The 20,959-nt window shown below is 46.0% G+C and overlaps 1 protein-coding gene across 8 annotated transcripts in view; it reads right to left on the bottom strand.

Annotated features, from left to right (window-relative positions):
• Window positions 1-20,959, bottom strand: part of PDE8B (phosphodiesterase 8B) — a 336,550-nt gene that overhangs the window by 57,126 nt on the left and 258,465 nt on the right. For all 8 annotated transcript variants that reach the window (XM_075325611.1, XM_075325559.1, XM_075325577.1 and 5 more), the window contains 5 exons: window positions 19,488-19,576; window positions 19,016-19,076; window positions 14,816-14,867; window positions 9,545-9,628; window positions 2,494-2,570 (listed from right to left, as the gene is read on the bottom strand). In XM_075325611.1, the coding sequence (XP_075181726.1) occupies window positions 2,494-2,570; window positions 9,545-9,628; window positions 14,816-14,867; window positions 19,016-19,076; window positions 19,488-19,576 (363 nt within the window). The remainder of the gene's footprint in view (window positions 1-2,493; window positions 2,571-9,544; window positions 9,629-14,815; window positions 14,868-19,015; window positions 19,077-19,487; window positions 19,577-20,959) is intronic.

Genomic DNA, 20,959 nt, shown 5'->3' with positions numbered 1-20,959 from the left:
TGCATGCAAGAGGACCCAGGAATCTTACAGAACAAGAAGACTTTTCCAAGGAAGAAAGCATGAAAATCCCTCAAACAAGAATGAAAGACTCATGGCTGGCTACAAAAACATTTACAAGCTTTGATACTTGCCAAAGGGGGTGCTGCTGCAGGGTACTAACCATGCAGGGTACCCAATATTTTGCATTGGCCAACTTTATTTTTTGTTGTGAATTTAAAAATGTAAAAAAAAAATATATATTTTTTTGTCTAAAATGCAGAGGATATGTGTTATCCTTAACTTTATGGCTTTTACAGATAATTTCATCTTCAACTTGCTTAATTGTTCAGAATATCAGTAAACTTAACCAGGGGTGCTCAAACTTTTGCATGCCACTGTATCTATCTATCTATCTATCTATCTATCCATCTATCTCTCTATCTATATTATCTATCTATCTCTCGATCTATATTATCTATCTATCCCTCTATCTATCTATCTATCTATCTACCTATCCCTCTATCTATCTTATCTATCTATCTTATCTATCTCTGTATTATCTATCTATATTATCTATCTATCTATATTATCTATCTATCTATCTATTTTTTTTTTTTTCATTTGCAACGTGCTTTATTGCTGTAAAGGCATTAAAAAAACACAGGGATCAACCTGAAAAAAAAACTGCACCAAAAACGCACCAAAATGCACCTGCGTTACTGGTGCGTTTTTTAATGCAGGTGCACTAATCCTACACTCTCAAGAAATTTCTTAAGAAATTTCTTAAGAAAAATCATTTTTCTAGTGTGAACATAGCCTTAGATTGTTTTCACTAGTTTATTTCTTCTCCTATTTGACGTTGAGTAATCATAAGTAGGCAGCAATGTTACGTCCCCACAATAGCTGAGAGCAGATGTGTCACTGTGTGAGATGTCATGACAGGCAACCATGATCTCCTGGTCTAACCTACTGCATGATTAGAAAACCTGTCCATAGATGTGTCCGTAATCAGACTTTTGTCTCTTGTGCTCAGGGCAACTTGTACTTCCTCAGGGAAATCAGAGCAGTGTGTCATTGTGTCCCACACAACAGTAACCTACCTCTTCTGGGCCACTCCTATATGAGACAAATAATAAGACCCAGCAGAGCACTCACTGCAAAGTGATTACAAGTTGTTTTGAGCAAAACTGACATATGCGTGATTATTGACATGTTTGGAGTAGCAGTACAGCAGAGGTTATAGAAAGGAGGAGAGCTGATAGAAGAGTTTAAAATGTGTCAGAGTTAATCTCAGCTGTGCCACCCTTCCCACCACAAGGATTGTTAGGATCTTAAAGTTTTTAGTAATCTGTGCTTTCTAATCATGCTGGAGGTTAGACCAGTATATCAGAGCTACGGCCAGTATCACACTTGCGAGTGCATTATGAGTAACTCGCGCAAGTCTCTCATTGCATCACCCGTCACGTCCGCACACTCTCTGGACAAGAGCATCTGAGCTGCATAGAGATACATGCAACCGACCTACTCCTCTCCGGAGAGTGTGCAGCCATGTCGGGTGATTCAATGAGAGACTCGTGCGAGTTAACACGCAAGGCACTCGCAATTGTGACTCCGTCCTACCTCTAATTAAATCTCACACACGTCATTCAGGGGAAAAAAGTACACACCCCCAGTGAAAATTCTCTGATAACCCTCACTTGGACTTAACAAAAATGAACTCATTAGATGCAGAATACTTTGATTGTTAATATATCTGCAACGCAGAAGCAAAATAAAAATGAAAAAAATGTTTTATTCAGCATTGCAGTCAGTATTACATAGTGTGTCCAAGGAAACATGAAAAATTTGGTGAAAGGAGACTGAAAAGTGCTCAACATAAAGATTGTAGTGTCGTAATTAAGACTTGCTGATGTGTTACATATGTCACTATCTTAAGGGCACTTTACACGCTGCAATATCGCTATCGATAGCGAGCGTACCCGCCCCCGTCGGTTGTGCGTCACGGGCAAATCACTGCCCGTGGCGCACAATATCGTTAGGCCCTGTCACACATACTTACCTTCCCTGCAACGTCGCTGTGGCCGGCGAACCGCCTCCTATCTAAGGGGGGCGGTTCAAACGGCATCACAGCGACGTCACACGGCTGGCAGCCAATAGAAGCGGAGGGGCAGAGAGCAGCCGAAGGAAAGACACGCCCACCTCGTTGCTGGCTGGACGCAGGTACGGTGGTGTTCCTCGTTCCTGCGGTGTCTCACGTAGCGATGTGTGCTGCCGCAGGAACGACGAACAACCTGCGTCCTGCAACAGCAACGATATTTGGGAAATGGACGGCGTGTCAACGATCAACGATAAGGTAAGTAATTTTGATCGTTAATGGTCATTCGTGCGTTTCACACGCAACGACGTCGCTAACGAGGCGGATGTGCGTCACAAATTCCGTGGCCCCAACGACATCTCGTTAGCGATGTCGTTGTGTATAAAGCGGCCTTAAGTCTTACAAATTAAGGCACTTACCTTTGTTATTGGGGCCTCTATGGTCATGGTATGAATCCGTGCCATTGAGGAATATCTATGATTCTGTAAACTTGCTGCTGCATAATATAAAATGTAAAGGTTATCATAATGTAAGACTGTTTACTATTAAATCCTTCTGTCTGTCATTAGCTATGAGTCAGTAACTATATGTACATACGATACTCTGGAGTCACGTGCACAATATTACTATTGTTATTACAATAATATATCAGGGGCCTAAATATGGAGTATATATATATATATATATATATATATATATATATACACTGTATATATATTTTTCATACTTATGTATTATATATGTTCATTTCTGTAACCCACCTTTACCCAACACTTAGCTGATATCACTCAGGGTATAAGAAAAGTGATTCTGTGAGATTTCTGCTCTGGAGGCAACAGAACTGTGAATGCAGCTGTTGGACTAGTACAGTCTGACAGTCTTTTATGCAGGTGTTGGAGTATGGGCACGAAGATCTGTGCAGTCTTGTGAGATTAATAATTTGCCACTGCCCTCTGCTGGGATTAGAGATAATAGCAGCATAGGAATTGAAACCTGGAGAATTGTTTCTCGGGAGGAAGCCTAAAGGGGGTGTTACACGCAGCGATATTGCTGGTGAAAGCACCTGCCCCCGTCGTTTGTGCGTCACGGGCAAATCGTTGCCCGTGGTGCACAAAATAGTTTGGAGATGTCAAACGGACTTACCTGCTTAGCGATGTCGCTGTTGCCGGCAAACCGACCTTCTTTCTACGAGGGCGGTTTGTGCGGCGTCACAGCGGCCGCCCAATAGAAGCGGAGGGGCGGAGATGAGCGTAACATCCCGCCCACCTTCTTCCTTCTGCATTGCCGGCGGCAGCAGGTAAGCTGCAGTTCGTCATTACCGAGGTGTCACACGTAGCGATGTGTGCTGCCTCGGGAACGACGAACAACCTGCGTGCTCAAAAATCAACGATTTTTTAAAAAGGAACGACGTGTCAATGATAGCTGATAAGGTGAGTATTTTCCATCGTTAACGGTCGTTCCTTGCTGTCACATGCAACGATGTCGCTAACAATGCCGGATGTGCATCACGGAATCCGTGACCCCGGCAATATATGGTTAGATACGTCGCTGCGTGTGACGGGGCCTTTAGAGAGAGGGACCAGTTCAGGAAGAGACAAGGTAGGAGGAGGTGTAAAGAGTCGGAGGAGCGACCGGAAGAGGAGCAGGGGTGTGAAGCAGAGCTGCAGCACAGAAACGTCCAGACAGAGGGGAAGAAGGAAGCCTCTCCTGCAGGAGGCTGGTGTGGCAGCGGGCCGGTTCCGGAGTTGGCTGGAGCAGGTAGTACGAAAGACCCTCCCCTCCAGGCCCCCACACCGTCCAGCGAGGCCCCCGCACCGTCCAGCGAGGCCCCCGCTACGCCGGTCAAGACCCTTGAGACCCCCGCAACATCCAGTGAGGCCCCTGGTACGCCAGTCAAGACCCTCGAGACCCCTGCACCATCCAGCGAGACCCCAGTTACACTGGTCAAGACCCTCCAAACCCCCACACCATCCAGCGACACCTCCGCTACGTTGGTCAAGACCCCGGAGACCCCCGCCATGCCAGTCAGGACCCAGACCCCCGCTACGCCGGTCAAGACCCCCGGTCCAGACTATGTGGGCAAGCCACACAAGTGACAAGGCAAGATAGCCAGCTGTGGGTGAGCTGAATCCACCAGACTGTTGCCTCCTGTCCAGCCATGTGGTATTAATGCGGGGATTGTGATCATAGTGGGTTGAGTTTAGTGCACTGTGCAAATCAGTGACTGTAACCAACGGAGACACAGGTTTCGTAGCTTAGGGCTACGGATGTAGGCCCTGACTGGTCCAAATCCATTACCATAGTGGTTAATGTGGGCCACGTGTTAATAGAAGGAATGTCATTTCCTTGAAGTTCGTAGACTGAGAATATTGATTGCTGTGTTGTTGAGAACTAAAAATTGCAATTCTTCAATTGTGATAAGCTTCCCCTGTATTTCCCCACCCCCCGCCTGTGTATTAATAAATTTGGTTACGTCAACACCGTGTATTCCTTCTCTGTGTGCTGCATCTGGATCTTGCACTCATTACACAGGATCAGTAATTATATATAAATTACAGTAATTTAATATATAATTTATATAATTACTGAACCCACATAACAGTCTGTAACAGTCCACAGCTGCAGTCACAATTCTGCCACCTACAGATCTGAATTCTCATCCAACCACTTTTTAATGCATTTGGCATGGTTCTCTTAAAGGGAACCTGTCACAAGGTTTTCCCAATATAAATGAAAGCCACCACATTTGCACTGTGTGCAGAATTATTAGGCAAGTTGTATTTTAGAGAATTTTTTTTATTGATCAACAAGTACCGTATTTTTCGGACCATAAGACGCACTTTTTTTCCTCCAAATGTTGAGGGAAAGTTGGGGGTGCGTCTTATGGTCTGACTATAGGGCTGCGGCCGGGAATGAGGGTGCTGCGGTGGAGTGGGCCATCGGGGGCACAAGCAGGCTGTAGCAGCCTGCCGTGACCACGTGGGCCCGCTCAATTCATATGCACGCCCATCCTCCCGCCCATCTCTCAGCGCTGAAGCCGTCACTGAGAGGTGGGCGGGGTGATGGGCGGGGGGTGCGCACATAATTAACAGCCGGCCGTGATCACCCATGGCAACTACAGCCTGGAGTGATCATGTGCGGCTGTATTCACTGCCCCCCGCGCATCATCATCATCATCACCGGACAATTCCGTGCAGCACCGCGATCTCCTCCAGTCTGCCGGTCAGCTGATCTGTGTAGAAAGCAGTGGGCACAGCGATGAAGTCATCGCTTTGCGCCGCTAGTCATGCAGGTCAGCTGACCGGCAGACTGGAGGAGATCGCGTGCTGCACGGAAGTGACCGGTGATGGCTCCATGCTGGTAAGCGGTGCTGCTGCCGCCACAGACTGGAGGACGAGTGATGCTGCAAGGAAGTGACCGGTGATGGCTCCACACAGGTAAGCGGTGCTGCTGCCGCCACAGACAGGGGGAGGAGCGATGCTGCATGGAAAAGTGAGTATAAACGTTTATTGTTTTTTGTGTGATACAGGATACATGCCATATAGGAGCACGGGGCCATATAGGAGCACGGGGCCATATAGGAGCACGGGGCCATATAGGAGCACGGGGCCATATAGGAGCACGGGGCCACATAGGAGCACGGGGCCATATAGGAGCATGGGGTAATATAGCAGCATGGGGTAATATAGGAGCATGGGGTAATATAGCAGGATGAGGGTATATTGCAGCATGGGGCCATATAGCAGGATGGCAGTATATAGCAGGATGGGGGTATATAGCAGGATGGGGGCATATTCCAGGATGAGGGTATATAGCAGGATGGGGGTATATAGCAGGATGAGGGCATATACCAGGATGGGGTACCTTAGTAGAGAATTTGGGGACATTACCCCCATAATAGTGTCAGCAGCAGATCCTCGCCCAATAACAGTGTGTCATGACCAAATTTTTTGCTTAAAATTTTTTTTTCCTATTTTCCTCTAAAACCAGGGTGCGTCTTATGGTCCGGTGCGTCTTATAGTCCGAAAAAATACGGTATGTTCTCAATCAACCCACAAGACTCAAATATCAAAGTTTAATATTTTTGGAAGTTGGAGTGGGTTTTTTTTTAGATTTGGCTATCTTAGGAGGACATCTGATTGTGTAGGTAACTATTACTGTGCAGAATTATTAGGCAACTAAATAAAAACCAAATATATTCCCATCTCACTTGTTTATATTCACCAGGTGAACCAATATAACACAAATACACAAAATTTAGAAATAAACATTTCTAACACACAAAAACAAAACCCCAAAACATTAGCGACCAATATAGCCACCTTTTTTATGATGACACTCAACAGCCTACCATCCATAGATTCTGTCAGTTGCTTGATCTGTTTATGATCAACATTGCGTGCAGCAGCCACCACAGCCTCCCAGACACTGTTCCGAGACGTGTACTGTTTTCTCTCTCTGTAGATCTTACATTTTATGAGGGACCACAGGTTCTCTATGGGGTTCAGATCAGGTGAACAAGGGGGCCATGTCATTATTTTTTCATCGTTTAGAACATTACTGGCCAGGCACGCTATGGAGTAGTTGGATGCATGTGATGGAGCATTGTCCTGCATAAAAATCATGTTTTTCTTGAACAATACCGACTTCTTCCTGTACCAATGCTTGAAGAAGTTGTCTTCCAGAAACTGGCAGTAGGTCTGGAAGTTGAGCTTCACTCCATCCTCAACCAGAAAAGGTCCCACAAGTTCATCTTTGATGATACCAGCCATATCATCAGTCCATAAAACCTTTGAAAAATTAGTCTTAAGATATTTCTTGGCCCAGTCTTGACGTTTTATCTTATGTTTCTTGTTCAAAGGTGGTCGTTTTTCAGCCTTCCTTACCTTGGCCATGTACCTGAGTATGGCACACTTTGTGCTTTTTGATACTCCAGTAACGTTGCAGCTCTGAAATACGGCCAAACTGGTGGCAAATGGCATCTTGGTAGCTTCAAACTTGATTTTCCTTAATTCATGGGCAGTTATTTTGCGCCTTTTTTAGCCCAACACGCTTCTTGCGACCCTGTTGGCTATTTGCCATGTAACGCTTGATTGTTCGGTGATCACGCTTCAAAAGTTTGGCAATTTCAAGACTGCTGCATCCCTCTGCAAGACATCTCACAATTTTGGCCTTTTCAGAGCCCGTCAAATCTCTCTTCTGACCCATTTTGCTAAAGGAAAGGAAGTTGCCTAATAATTAAGCACACCTTATATAGGGTGTTGATGTCATTACACCACACGCCTCCTCATTACAGAGATGCACATCACCTGATTTACTTAATTGGTAGTTGGCTCTCAAGTCTATACAGCTTGGAGTAGGACAACATGTAGAAAAATTATCATGTGATCAAAATACTGATTTGCATATGAAACAAATACATAATTTCCTTCTGACAAACAGCGCGGTCTGGTCTAACTGGAATATTTTTTCTTTCCTCAGCGCCTCCTCAATCGCTACAGCTGCCGTCCTCCTTGCTTGATTGATGTGGATCACACATCCTTCATCATCCACACATCCCGCAAATCCTGTATAGTTGAAGCACAGGCCTGCGCAGGCAAACTTTGCTTTGCCCCACTATGGCCAATGCACAGCCCTGTACTATGCATGCGCCACCACCAACTTCCCTTCTGGGTTGATAGGTAACAGCCTTTGGTGCATTATAGGACTATGCCCAGCCTATAGTAGGACGGAGCATAGGGCACCTAAGCATGTCTATGCATTAATTGCATGGCGATCTGTGGATAATGTAGGAAGCATCAGCTACATCAATCAAGCCAGGAGGATGGCAGCTGCTGGGATAGAGGAAGTGCTAAGAAAGTATATAAGGTATTTTTGAGCTTATGCAGGAGAAGTTCAGGGCTTAAGATAAAGGTTGATGGACTACAGTAATAAAGCAGATAAAGGTAGTGGTTTTTGGCTTATATTGGGAAAAACTCCTGACAGGTTCCAATTTAAAGGGAACCTGTCAAGTGCAATATGCACCCAGAACCACGAGCAGTTCTGGGTGCATATTGCTAATCCCTGCCTAACTGTCCCTGTATACACTAGCATAGATAAAGAGATCTATAGAAAAAGTACTTCTAAAGATCTTTTTCATATGTTAATGAGCATAGGGACTAGTTGCAAGGACGTTATATCACCCAACTAGTCCGCCCTCTTAGCATGGTAGTACGCCCACAGGGCTAATAATTAGGGTGTTCCTCAAGAGTGTTCATTCACGATCACTGGCTTTTGTAAACCCTTCAGCGCTGAGTCGCACTCCTTTTCTGTTTGCTCATTCATTGGCTGATCACATCTTTTATTAAGCTTAAAAAATGTACCGTATTTTTCGGATTATAAGACGCACTTTTCCTCCCAAAAATGTGGGAGGAAAATGAGGGGTGCGTCTTAAAATCCATATATAGCTTTACCTGGAGGTCCTGTCTGTGCGGTGATCGGGCGATCGGGTGCCTGTGGCTGCGTGCAAGTGGCCGGGTACCTGTGCTTGCGTGCGGGCGGCGGCCGGGTGCCTGTGTGCGGGAGGCAGTCGGCACCGACAGGCACCCAGCTGCCGCCTTCACACAGGCACCCAGCTGCCTCCCGCACACAGGCACCCGGCTGCCGCCCGCAAGCAGGCACAGGCACCAGGCTGCCATCCGCACACAAGCACAGGTACCCGGCCGCTTGCACGCAGGGTATGCGGGCCACCTGCAGGCTGCCACTCTGTGCGTGCGGGCAGCTGTGCAGCAGGTTACTCAGTTTGTCCGCGGTCCCAGTTTCAAATGATGGCGCCGGGAGTGGGCATGTGCGCAGATGGAGCCCTTGGATGAGAGCTCCATCTGCGTGTGTGCTGCTCCAGGCAGCATCATTTGAACCGGGACCGTGGACACTGGGACACTCACCGTACCGGCCTGCTGCACGACTCACCCGCCGCCGCTGCTGCCGCCACCACGGACCCCGCGGCTCCTGCCACCACGGACCCCGCGGCTCCTGCCACAACGGACCCCACAGCTCTTGCCACCATGGACAGCACAACCTCTGTCTCCTGTGATCCCGCTTCACCACCACTGCTGCCCCCCTCCGGTAAGAGAACACCGGAGTATAAGATGGACCCCATTTTTATTTTTTTACCTTTTTTATGTCTAAATTTGGGGTGCGTCTTATAATCCGGTGCGTCTTATAAAGCGACAAATACGGTATGTTATCGCTCAGTGTAAACAGGGGATGTGCTGCCAACGATATCTATGCTGCCGACAATGCTGCATGGGGAACAAAAGATTATACTAGTACCTTTTCTCGATAATATTCACATTGGTCAATGTAATAAAGCATTGCTGGATTTGTTATAGATGGAGATCGTGATAAGTAGAAATCTGGCTGTACAATAAGACGTCTCATTGAGTGTCCTAGTATAATCTTAGTGCACTAATTCAATTTTCATTTCCTTACCATCACTGCTTCGTGACGTGATTGACCTTACGTCTATTGACTCTTTCCTTCTATTCTTATGCCTGAAGGAATGGGAATGGGACTCTGCAAGACAATATTCAGACCATGTTAATAGAAAGTCACTACCTTTGATTATTGCGATACCATACAGATATAGTCGTATACTATATTACTAGACATCATTAGCCCGGACAGCAATTATCTCTAATGATAAGATTCTAAACTAGAAGTTAAGAGTAGTGATGGGCGAACCCCCCCCCCCCCATGTGTGGGATCGGGAGCCTGGTCCGAACTTTTTTTAAAGTTCGAGTTCGGCAACGGAGATAGCGCAAACCTCGAGCTTGGACTTTACAGTTATGGCAAGGGGCGGGGGGGGTGAGCAGTAAAATAAAGAATATAGTTAATAATAAACATTGTCATTATACTTACCAATCCCGCGACGCGTCCTGCAGACCCGCTCAGGGGCTGTCTCCCGGCCGCTTCTGGTTCCGGGTCCGATTATTAACTTCCTTTGGTATTCACTGCACTGTTCGTCACTCGGCAGTTTTCAGCTTTTTTCGGCCATGTTCACGGTCATGTCAGGGTTCACCCGAGTCCATGGCTTAGCCATGGCCTCGATTGAACTTTGACTGTCACTGTCAGCCTGCTTCTCGCTCTGTAGAAACGCTTGTTTGTACAGAGCGATGATGCAGAGCTGACATTGCTGTACCTGTGGACTACGTCGGGCAAAGGATTTTTCTATAATAAAGATGGAGTCTTTATTTTTTTTTGTTTTATTTCTAATAAAAAAAAAATTCTATGTGTTGTGTTTTTCTTTTTACTGTTTACTAGAAATTCATGGTGACCATGTCTAATTTGGCATGACACAATGAATTTCGGGCACCGTACCAGCTGAGAAAACAAAGCTGGTATTAACCCCTTTATTACCCAGCGTGCCACCACCTTCACGGCCGCTGGACGAGCTGAGTAAAGAGCCTGGAAATGGGACTAAGAAACCATTTCCAGGGGCAGATGCGGTTTTTAGCGTCGGGAGCCCAGAACGCTTGGCGCTTACCATGCTGAGAATCCCAGCCCCCAGCTGCCTGGTTTTACCTGACTAGGGATCAAAATACGGCGGGAGCCCACACATTTTTTTTTTTTAATTATTCAGTTAAATAATTAAAAAAAAATAACGGGTTTCCCTGTATTTTGATTCTCAGCGCAGATAAAGCGGACGACTACAGCCTCCCCCCTCCCCGCTGCCTTCGTTTACCTTGGCTGGCAATCAAAATTCAGTCAAGCACAATGTTTTTTTAATTATTTATAAAAAAAATTGCGTGGGCTCCAACCATATTTTGATGGCCAGCCATGTAAGACCAGGCAGCGGGGGTCTGGAATCTTCAGCGCAGGGTGGCCCAAGCTGTCTGGGCCTTTCCCCTGCTGCGAATTGCAGCCGCCAGCCATCCCAGAAAATGGCACATTTATAAAAGCACTATTTTCTGGCGCTTTATCTGGCTCATCCAGCGGCTCTGATAGCGGTGGCACACTGAATAATAAAGGGGTTAATACCAGCTTTGTATTCTCAGCTGGTACTAAGAATGAAAATCATGGTGTCATGCCAAATTAGACATGGCCATCATGAATTTCTAGTAAACAGTAAAAAAAACACAACAAACTTTTTTTTCATTAGAAGAAAAAAAACAAAACAAAATTAGAAATGCCATCTTTATTATAAAACAATTCTTAAGGGAGCTTTACACACTTCGATATCGCTAACGATTTATCGTCGGGGTCACGGTGTTTGTGGCGCACATCCAGCGTCATTAGCGGCATCACAGCGTGTAATACGTACGAGTGACATTAAACGATCACAAAAGAGACAAAAATCGTTGGTTTTGGAGAGGTCGTCCAAACACCAAAAATTGTTTTCTCGTACATAGCAATGTTGTTCGTCGTTCCTGCAGCATCACACATTGCTGTGTCTGACACCGCAGAAGCGACGATCATCTCCTTTCCTGCCTCCACCGGCAATGCGGAAGGAAGGAGGTGGGCGGGATGTTATGTCCCGCTCATCTCCACCCCTCCGCTTCTATTGGCCGGCCGCTTAGTGGCGCCGCAGTGACGTCGCCATGACGCCGAACGCACCTCCCCCTTGAGGGAGGGATTGTTCGGCGGTCACAGCGACATCGCTAACAAGTTATGTGCATGTGACGCTGCCGTAGCGATAATGTTCGCTACGGCAGCGATCACCACATATCGCTGGAACAACGGGGGCAGGTGCTATCGCGCTCGACATCGCTAGCAATCGCAAGCGATGTCGCAGCGTGTAAAGCACCTTTTAGTCCAACATAGTCCACAGGGAGAGCAATGTCAGCTCTGCTTCAACGCTCTGTACAGAGAGCGAGAAGCAGGCTGACAGTATGGTTCCACTTTTGTATGACTCCTGCGAGTCTCACATCAGTATCACCCGGCACGGCCTGCCGCTCTCCAGACACAGAGTATGCAGCTGCACAGAAATACATGCAGCCGACCCCCTCCTGTCAGGAGAGTGTGCGTCCAAGCCGGATGATGTAATGCGAGACTCGCGCTAGTCATATGATTCCACTTGCGTATGACTCACGCGAGTCTTGCATTGCCTCATCCAACATAACTGCACACTCTCCTGACAGTAGTGGATTGGCTGCATGTATTTCCATGCAGCTACACGCTCGTGTCCAGACAGCGTAAGGTTGTGCTGGGTGATACCAATGTGAGATTTGCAGGAGTCATACGCAAATAGAACCGTACCCTCAGCCTGATTCTCTCTCTGTATAGATGCTTGTCTGTACAAAGCGATGAAGCAGAGCTGACATTGCTCTGAATGTGGACTACATCGGACTAAGATTTTTTTTATTATAAAGATGGAGTCTCTAAATTTTTTTTGTTTTATGTCTAATAAAAACATTTTTTTATGTGTTGTGTTTTTTTTACTGTTTACTAGAAATTCATAGTGGCCATGTCAGGCCATGTTTGGCGTCACACCATGAATTTCGGGCTTAGTTCCAGCTGATAATACAAAGCTAGCCGTAACCCCTTTATTACCCAGCGTGCCTCCGCCATCAGGGAGAGCAATGTCAGCTCTGCTTCATCGCTCTGTACAGGCAAGCATCTCTACAGAGCAAGATGTAGGTTGACACTGAGGGTATGTCTGCATGCTGCGTTCTTGATTTGACAAAAAAATGCACCCTCTGGCAGACTTTGACAACTGTAAACACTGCGTTTGAAAAAAAAAATGCATCCAAAACGCATGCGTTTTGCATAAGTTTTGGATGCATTTTTGACAGTGCGGACCCACGGCCATTCAGCTTTACTAGATTTCCTGTTTTGTCACAGCAGCAACATAGAGCATGACTGCCCACTGACAGCAGACAGAGACAGAGCTGCACAATGAGAATGAACTCTGGTGAACCTCTGACGTAAGTGCCGAGACACAGGAAGTAGTCGGGGCCCGCCGCTGTCAGGTCAGAGGTTCACCCAAGTTCATTGTCATTGCGCGGCTCTGTCTCTGTGTCGCGGCCTGATTTGCGGTCACAGGTGATGGACTCCAGCTGTGACCGCAAATCACCAGAGTAAAGGCAACGCTGATCTCGTGGCTCACTTCAGTCACTCGGGTGATTTGCTGTCATAGGTGGAGAACTCCAGCTGTGGCTGCAGATAACCTGAGTGACGTCACCGCTGATAGCACGACTCACTCCAGTTGCTGCGTGGAGCTCACAGCCAGTGGTCGTGCTCTATGGCCGCTCACTGTACGTGTAGCAGTGCTGTGAGCGTCGTGGGACCTCGTGTGGATTACGTCAGACCTGGAGGGTTGTGTTGGGGTTAATAAAGTGGTGAAAGAGGGTGTTCGTGTTTATTCACTTTCACTTACAGTTTAGTGATGGGGCGTGTCTCATTGACGCCTGCCATCACTAAGCTAGGACTTAGTGGCAGCTATGGGCTGCCATTAATTCCTTATTACCCCTATTTCCACCGCACCAGGGCATTCGGGATGAGCTGGGTAAAGTCCCGAGGACTGTTGCACCTAATGGATGCAGCAATTCCGGGCGTCTGCTGACTGATATTTTTAGGCTGGGGGGCTCCCAATAACGAGGGTCTCCACAGTCTGAGAATACTAGCCCTCAGCCTTGTGGCTTTATCTTGGCTGTGTATCAAAATTTGGGGGGACTGCATGCCATGATTTTAATTATTTATTTATTGTATTGCACGATATAGACCCGCCCACCGGTGGCTGTGATTGGTTTCGCCTGACAGCTGTCACTCAGCATGGGGGCGTATCTGACTGCAACCAATCATAGGCACCGGTGGGCGGGGTAAGCAGTGAATATGAGATGAGCCTAATGAGCGGCAGCACCCTTAGAAGCAGGAGAGGCCGCGGGAGGAGCAGTATGAAAGCAGCGCCGTGCCGGTGATCGGTGAGTATAAAGGAGACAGAGGGAGAGACCGAAAGAGAGAGTGACAAAGAGAGAGCGAGACCAAGACCGACAGAAAGAGAGAACGATACCGACAGAGAGAGAGAGAACGAGACCCCTGTGTTTTTGTTGACAAGAACGGATCCAAAATGCAACCAAAATGAAGTGCAAACGCACAGCTAAACATTTTGGTTGTGTTTTGACACACCTCATTAATTTCAATGGGTGGAAAATGCAACCAAAACGCAATGAAGTGACATTTTTTTTTTTACAAATATTTGTCAAACAAAACGCTGCCTAAAAAAAGCAATGTGCGCATGGAAATTTCTGATTTAACAAAGACTTTACTGAAGAAGCAAAACGCATGCATTTTGTCAATGACACAGTGCAATTTAAAACGCAATCAAAACGCAAGAATAAACGCAACGTGCGCTCATGGCCTGACAGTGACAGTCAAAGTCTGGCATGACCACAAACACGGCCGAAAGAAGCTGAAGACTGCCGAGTGACGAGCAGTACAGTTAATACCGCCGGAAGTTAATGATCAGACCCGGAAGCAGAAGCAGCCGGGAGACAGAGCCTGCAGGACGTGTCGCGGGACCGGTAAGTGTTATCATAATGTTTTTTAATAATGTGCTTTTTTTTTTACAGCCCCTGGACCCGAACTGTAACACGGGTTTCCCAGGAAAACTCGTGTTCGGGACTATGTGCATGAATACTATGTGTTCGGTACGGACTCCAAACTTTACAGTTCAGGTTCACCCATCACTAGTTAAGAGGTGAAGATTCTCCAGCATCTTGAGACATTATAGGACAGAATTGATAAAAATTCCTGGTAGATCACCTGTAAGTGCGGTGTCCCCTGAGAACTTGTCATCCCGACTTATCTTGTATATCTGCAGAAGACAATAGAGCTGAATTAGTAAAAGGCAATGTTTAACCAAATGTTTGCATTCCGCACACCAAATCAGTTCTAGAGCATCTGTGCTATTCCTCATGGAAATGTAAAAATAAATTGAGGCTGAGGGTCAAGACTTTAGCTATAAATGGACGCTATGACACCACTGTTTGGAACAATGTAGCTATCAACACTGGCTAAGGCTAAAGGTACCGTCACACTAAGCGACGGTCCAGCGATCCCACCAGCAACCTGACCTGGCAGGGATCGCTGGAGCGTCGCTACACGGGTTGCTGGTGAGCTGTCACACAGGCAGATCTCACCAGCAACCAGTGACCAGCCCCCAGCCAGCAGCGACGCGTGGAAGCGATGCTGCGCTTGGTAACTAAGGTAAATATCGGGTAACCAACCCGATATTTACCTTGGTTACCAGCGCACACCGCTTAGCGCTGGCTCCCTGCACTCCTAGCCAGAGTACACATCGGGTTAATTACCCGATGTGTAATCTGGCTATGTGTGCAAGGAGCAGGGAGCCGGCACTGACAGCGTGAAAGCGGTGGACGCTGGTAACGAAGGTAAATATCGGGTAACCAAGGAAAGGGCTTCTTGGTTACCCGATATTTACATTGGTTACCAGCGTCTGCAGAAGCCGGCTCCTGCTCACTGCACATTCAGTTGTTACTCTGTCGCTGTCACACACAGCGATGTGCGCTTCACAGCGGGAGAGCAACAACTAAAAAATGGTCCAGGACATTCAGCAACAACCAGCGGCCTCACAGCAGGGGCCAGGTTGTTGCTGGATGTCACACACAACAACATCGCTAACAACATCACTGTTACGTCACAAAAGTCGTGCCTCAGCAGCGATGTTGCTAGCAATGTTGCTTAGTGTGACGGTACCTTAAGTTCACATGTCCTGTAATCAGACCAGATCCTGCAGAGATCCACTGGCAAAATAATTTCTGCTGGATCGGGGGGTTTTTTTAACATTGGAGTGTATAGAGAACGGATCAGTTAATGGATTGCTATTTATCTTCCATTTGTAACGGATCCTGTAAGAAAAAAATGGATCCGTTAGAAATGGATGACTAAATAGCAATCCGTAAATGGATCTGTTCTCCATAGACTTTAGTGTTAAAAAAATGGATCCGGCAGACATCACTTACTTAAAAATGGACAAAAAGTTTTATTTACAGAACTTTTTTCCCAACGGATCTCTGCAGGATCTGTTCTAACGGATGATTACAGGAACTGTGAACTCGGCCTTAGGCCCCTTTCACATTGCGTTTTTCCCTATGTTCGGTGGTCCCGTCAAAGCATCTGTCTGAAAACTACGTTCGGGTGTCCGCCTACAGAAAACGTACTGTATTTTTCGCTTTATAAGACGCACCTGATTATAAGACGCACCCCCAAATTTGGTGAAGGAAAAGAGATTTTTTTTTTAATGTTAAATGGGGTCCATCTTATAATGCCAGTGTCCGTCTAACAAATCATATAGGATATATGTCCCTTATAGCCCCCCATCCTAAAATTAGCCCCCCTTAATATGGATATGGCCCCCTTATAATGAATATATCCCCCTTGTGCTGGGACACGTCCCCCTGTGCTGCCCATGGCCCCTATAGATTGCACATCTCCCCTGTGTATGATATGGCCCCCATACAGCTGCCCATGGCCCCTAGAGATGGGACATCTCCCCTGTGTTTGATATGCCCCCAGGCTGCTGCCCATAATAAAATAAAACACTCTTTCTTTACCTTCTTAGCGCTGTCCCTCCTCGTGTCTCCCACCTCACAGTTGAGCTCCGGCTTCCTGCACTTCCTGGTTCTTGCTGCCGGTCATGTGATCGGCACGGCAGAGTGATATCATCTCTGCGTGCCTTATCACAGACAGCAGCAGGAGACCGGAGATCAGCGCTGGAGGTAAGTAAAGCTTTTTTATTTTACTATGGGCAGCAGCACGGGGGCCATATTTAACACAGGGGGGATCATGTGCGATCAAAGGGAGCACAGGCACATATAATATGCCCCGCTGCCCCAGCCCCTCAGCGTGATGCAGTTTCAGCACCACGCTGCTGATGGACAGCGGCTGTGCATATTATATGAGCGGGAGCAGGAGATCTAACGCTTCCGCTCCCAGCATTCCCTGACCCCAGCAGTGCTCCAGAGCGGACCCTGCAGTGTATATAAATATATATACACACCCCCATATATTCGGTTTATAAGACGCACCCCCTACTTTCCCCCAAAATTTGGGGGAACAAAAGTGCGTCTTATAAAGCGTAAAATACGGTATATGTGCAAAAATGGTGCAAGGCAGAGCACACGATAACGGAGTCTGCTCCATTATAGTCAATGGCCACGTTGGTGCATGCATCCAAAACATGTTTTGGAGGGGGCGGAGGGAGGTTCGGACGGATGCCGCAACGGGACCAGAGAACGTAGGGAAAAACGCAATGTGAAAGTAACCTTATAGTAAAGCTACCATTGTTGGCCAAAGTAGCTTACTAGAGTTTGAGGAACTTAAAGGGATATTCCTAGCCAGTATATTTATGTTATATCCACAGGATATGACATAAATGTACAGTAGATACAAGTCCATGATTGGGTGAAGAGGGGTTACATTATATCCATTATATCAGATTTTTCTGACAAAAAAACACCTTGTTAAAAACCTCTTTGTGAACAGTGTATTGATACACAACAGACTTAAGGTGGCGTTACACGCTACGATTTATCTGACGATATGTCGTCGGGGTCACGGATTCCGTGACGCACATCCGGCATCGTTAGCGACGTTGTTGCGTGTGACACCTACGTGCTACTCCGAACGATCGCAAATAGGTTGAAAATCGTTGATCGTTGACACGTCGTTCAGTTTCAAAATACTGTTCATCGTTTGGAACGCAGCAGACATATTGGTACGTTTGACACCCTGCAAATGACGAACAACATCCACACGACTGCCTTGGTCAAACAATATATCGCTGAACGATTTTGCGTCGCTTGTGAGATCGTTATGTGTGCCCGCTAATAAACGACCTATGTGCGATCTCGGCAAATCGTAACTACGATCTGGGCGTGTCACATCGCTAATGAGATCGTCAGATAAATCGTAGCGTGTAACGAGGCCTTTAGTCCTCATTCAGATATCTGTTTTATTTTGTGTATGAGAAAAACAATAGACTGATTTTCATCAGTGATTTGGGTCTAATTCTCATTAATTGTCGGTCTATGTGTCTGTGTTTACCATCAATACAGCATCTATTTTCTTGTATTAAAAAAAAATCCTAGCTTAACCCAACCATTAAACCATTGACAGCACAAGGATGAAACACAGATGGTATCCAAGTACTATCCATTTTTTCATAGACTCATGAAAAGGCGAGTTTGATCTGTGTCTTTCTTTTTACGGACAATTCATTGACCAAAAAATATGGATGAGAACAAAACAGACTATAGTGGGTGCATGTTATATCTGTGAAACGTATAGAATATGTACATTAAACATAAATGACTGAAAAAAAACCCATACATACTCAATGTGAATGGAGGCTTAGTACCAATCAATACATGTTGTCTCTGTCTATGTGGCCCCTTTCACACGTCAGTGATTCTGGTACGTTTGTGCTTTTTTTTATATACGTACCATAATGACTGACATACGCAGACCCATTATAATGGTGTGATCCGTGTGTGATCAGTGAAACACTTACCAGAAAATCACGGACATATTTAATATTAAATATTTTCAACTTACCTTGCCTGCGATTCACTGTGCAGCCTCTGCTCTCGGCAGCTCCTGCCTGGCTCATGAATATTCATGAGAGCAGAAACAGCCGACCAGGAAGTAGCTGCAGAGAGGGGTGGGCGGACGCTGCAGAGCTGGAGACTTCAGCACCATGGACAGCAGGAGCGAAGGCAGGTGAGTAATGTCCATATGCAATCACGGATTGCACATGGACAACCCACGTGTGCCGTGAATCACGGAACACGGAGGGACATGTGCGTGTTTTACACGTCAGTGAAGAACGTCAGTGTTTTTCACTGACGTGTGAAACGGGCCTGTGACTGAGGCTCAATGTTAATTTTCTGCTCTAAAAAATACTTTTACGTTTTATGTAGAGAAATACTTAGGCACGTATACCTGTTTATTGTTGTCAGAAGAACTGCATTGCTTCTTTATAGACACAAAATGTCTAATTTTCCTAGAAACACAAAGAAGCAATAATTATCCATCCTGGACAATTCCTTATCAAATTATAAACATGTGATAACAAAGTACAAAATGATATCTATTGAAGCAAAGCCATGTAGGACTGGGTTATGTCCTAGCACTGCAGGGCTTAATTACATGCACTTGGCTAGCTTTGACTAAAGTCGATGGCATGTGCTCTCCGGGATGTCTCACTCTGCTAGGGATTGAGCACAGTGCAGTGTGTGGGAACTTGAGAGACTATGCTGTGCAGTATGAGCTGTGCACATAGTTTGCTAGCTGGACATTTCTAACAAGTGACTTTTAAAAAAAGCCAAACATTTTGGCATTACATTTTAAATGTAAGTTTTGTCACCATAATAAGTTACACTTTTTAAGGAACTACAAAAATATATGGACTCACCCCCCTTGACCAATAACTGGAGTGACTTTCACATGTTGCTGGATGGTGTCTCCTGATTTCCGTCTTGCATAATAAATTCCCTGCCATTCCTTTAATGAAGACAGGAAAATACATCAGCATGAACTGAATATATACAGTATATCTGATATATACTGTAATTTGATTAGAAATTACTAGAATATAAAAGGGTCTGTTACTACACTGTGTGCAGAATTATTAGGCAAATGAGTATTTTGATCACATGATACTTTTTATACATGTTGTCCTACTCCAAGCTGTATAGGCTTGAGAGCCAACTACTAATTAAGTAAATCAGATGATGTGCATCTCTGTAATGAGGAGGGGTGTGCTGTAATGACATCAACACCCTATATAAGGTGTGCTTAATTATTAGGCAACTTCCTTTCCTTTGGCAAAATGGGTCCGAAGAGAGATTTAACGGGCTCTGAAAAGTCCAAAATTGTGAGATGTCTTGCAGAGGAATACAGCAGTCTTGAAATTGCCAAACTTTTGAAGCGTGATCACCGAACAATCAAGCGTTTCACGGCAAATAGCCAACAGGGTTTCAAGAAGTGTGTTGGGCAAAAAAGGCGCAAAATGACTGCCCATGAATTGAGGAAAATCAAGCGTGAAGCTGCCAAGATGCAATTTGCCACCAGTTTGGCCATATTTCAGAGCTGCAACGTTACTGGAGTATCAAAAAGCACCAGGTGTGCCATACTCAGGGACATGGCCAAGGTAAGGAAGGTTGAAAAACGATCACCTTTGAACAAGAAACATAAGAGAAAACGTTAAGACTGGGCCAAGAAATATCTTAAGACTGATTTTTCAAAGGTTTTATGGACTGATGAAATGAGAGTGACTCTTGATGGGCCAGATGGATGGGCCAGAGGCTTTATCAGTAAAGGGCAGAGAGCTCCACTCCGACTCAGACGGCAGCAAGGTGGAGGTGGGGTACTGGTATGGGCTGGTATCATCAAAGATGAACTTGTGGGACCTTTTCGGGTTGAGGATGAAGTGAAGCTCAACTCCCAGACCTACTGCCAGTTTCTGGAAGACAACTTCTTCAAGCAGTGGTACAGGAAGAAGTCGGTATCGTTCAAGAAAAACATGATTTTCATGCAGGACGCAGGAGGGATGCTCCATCACATGCATCCAACTACTCCACAGTGTGGCTGGCCAGTAAAGGTCTAAAAGATGAAAATATAATGACATGGCCCCCTTGTTCACCTGATCTAAACCCCATAGAGAACCTGTGGTCCCTCAGAAAATGGGAGATCTACAGGGAGGGAAAACAGTACACCTCTTGGAACAGTGTCTGGGAGGCTGTGGTGCTGCTGCACGCAATGTTGATCGTAAACAGATCAAGCAAGTGACAGAATCTATGGAAGGTAGGTTGCTGAGTGTCATCATAAAGAAAGGTGGCCATATTGGTCACTAATTTTTTGGGGGTTTGTATTTGCATGTCAGAA

The sequence above is a fragment of the Anomaloglossus baeobatrachus genome, chromosome 1 (assembly GCF_048569485.1).
Source record: "Anomaloglossus baeobatrachus isolate aAnoBae1 chromosome 1, aAnoBae1.hap1, whole genome shotgun sequence".
NCBI classification, from domain to species: Eukaryota; Metazoa; Chordata; class Amphibia; order Anura; family Aromobatidae; genus Anomaloglossus; species Anomaloglossus baeobatrachus.
This window is presented reverse-complemented; position numbering and strand designations above follow the sequence as displayed.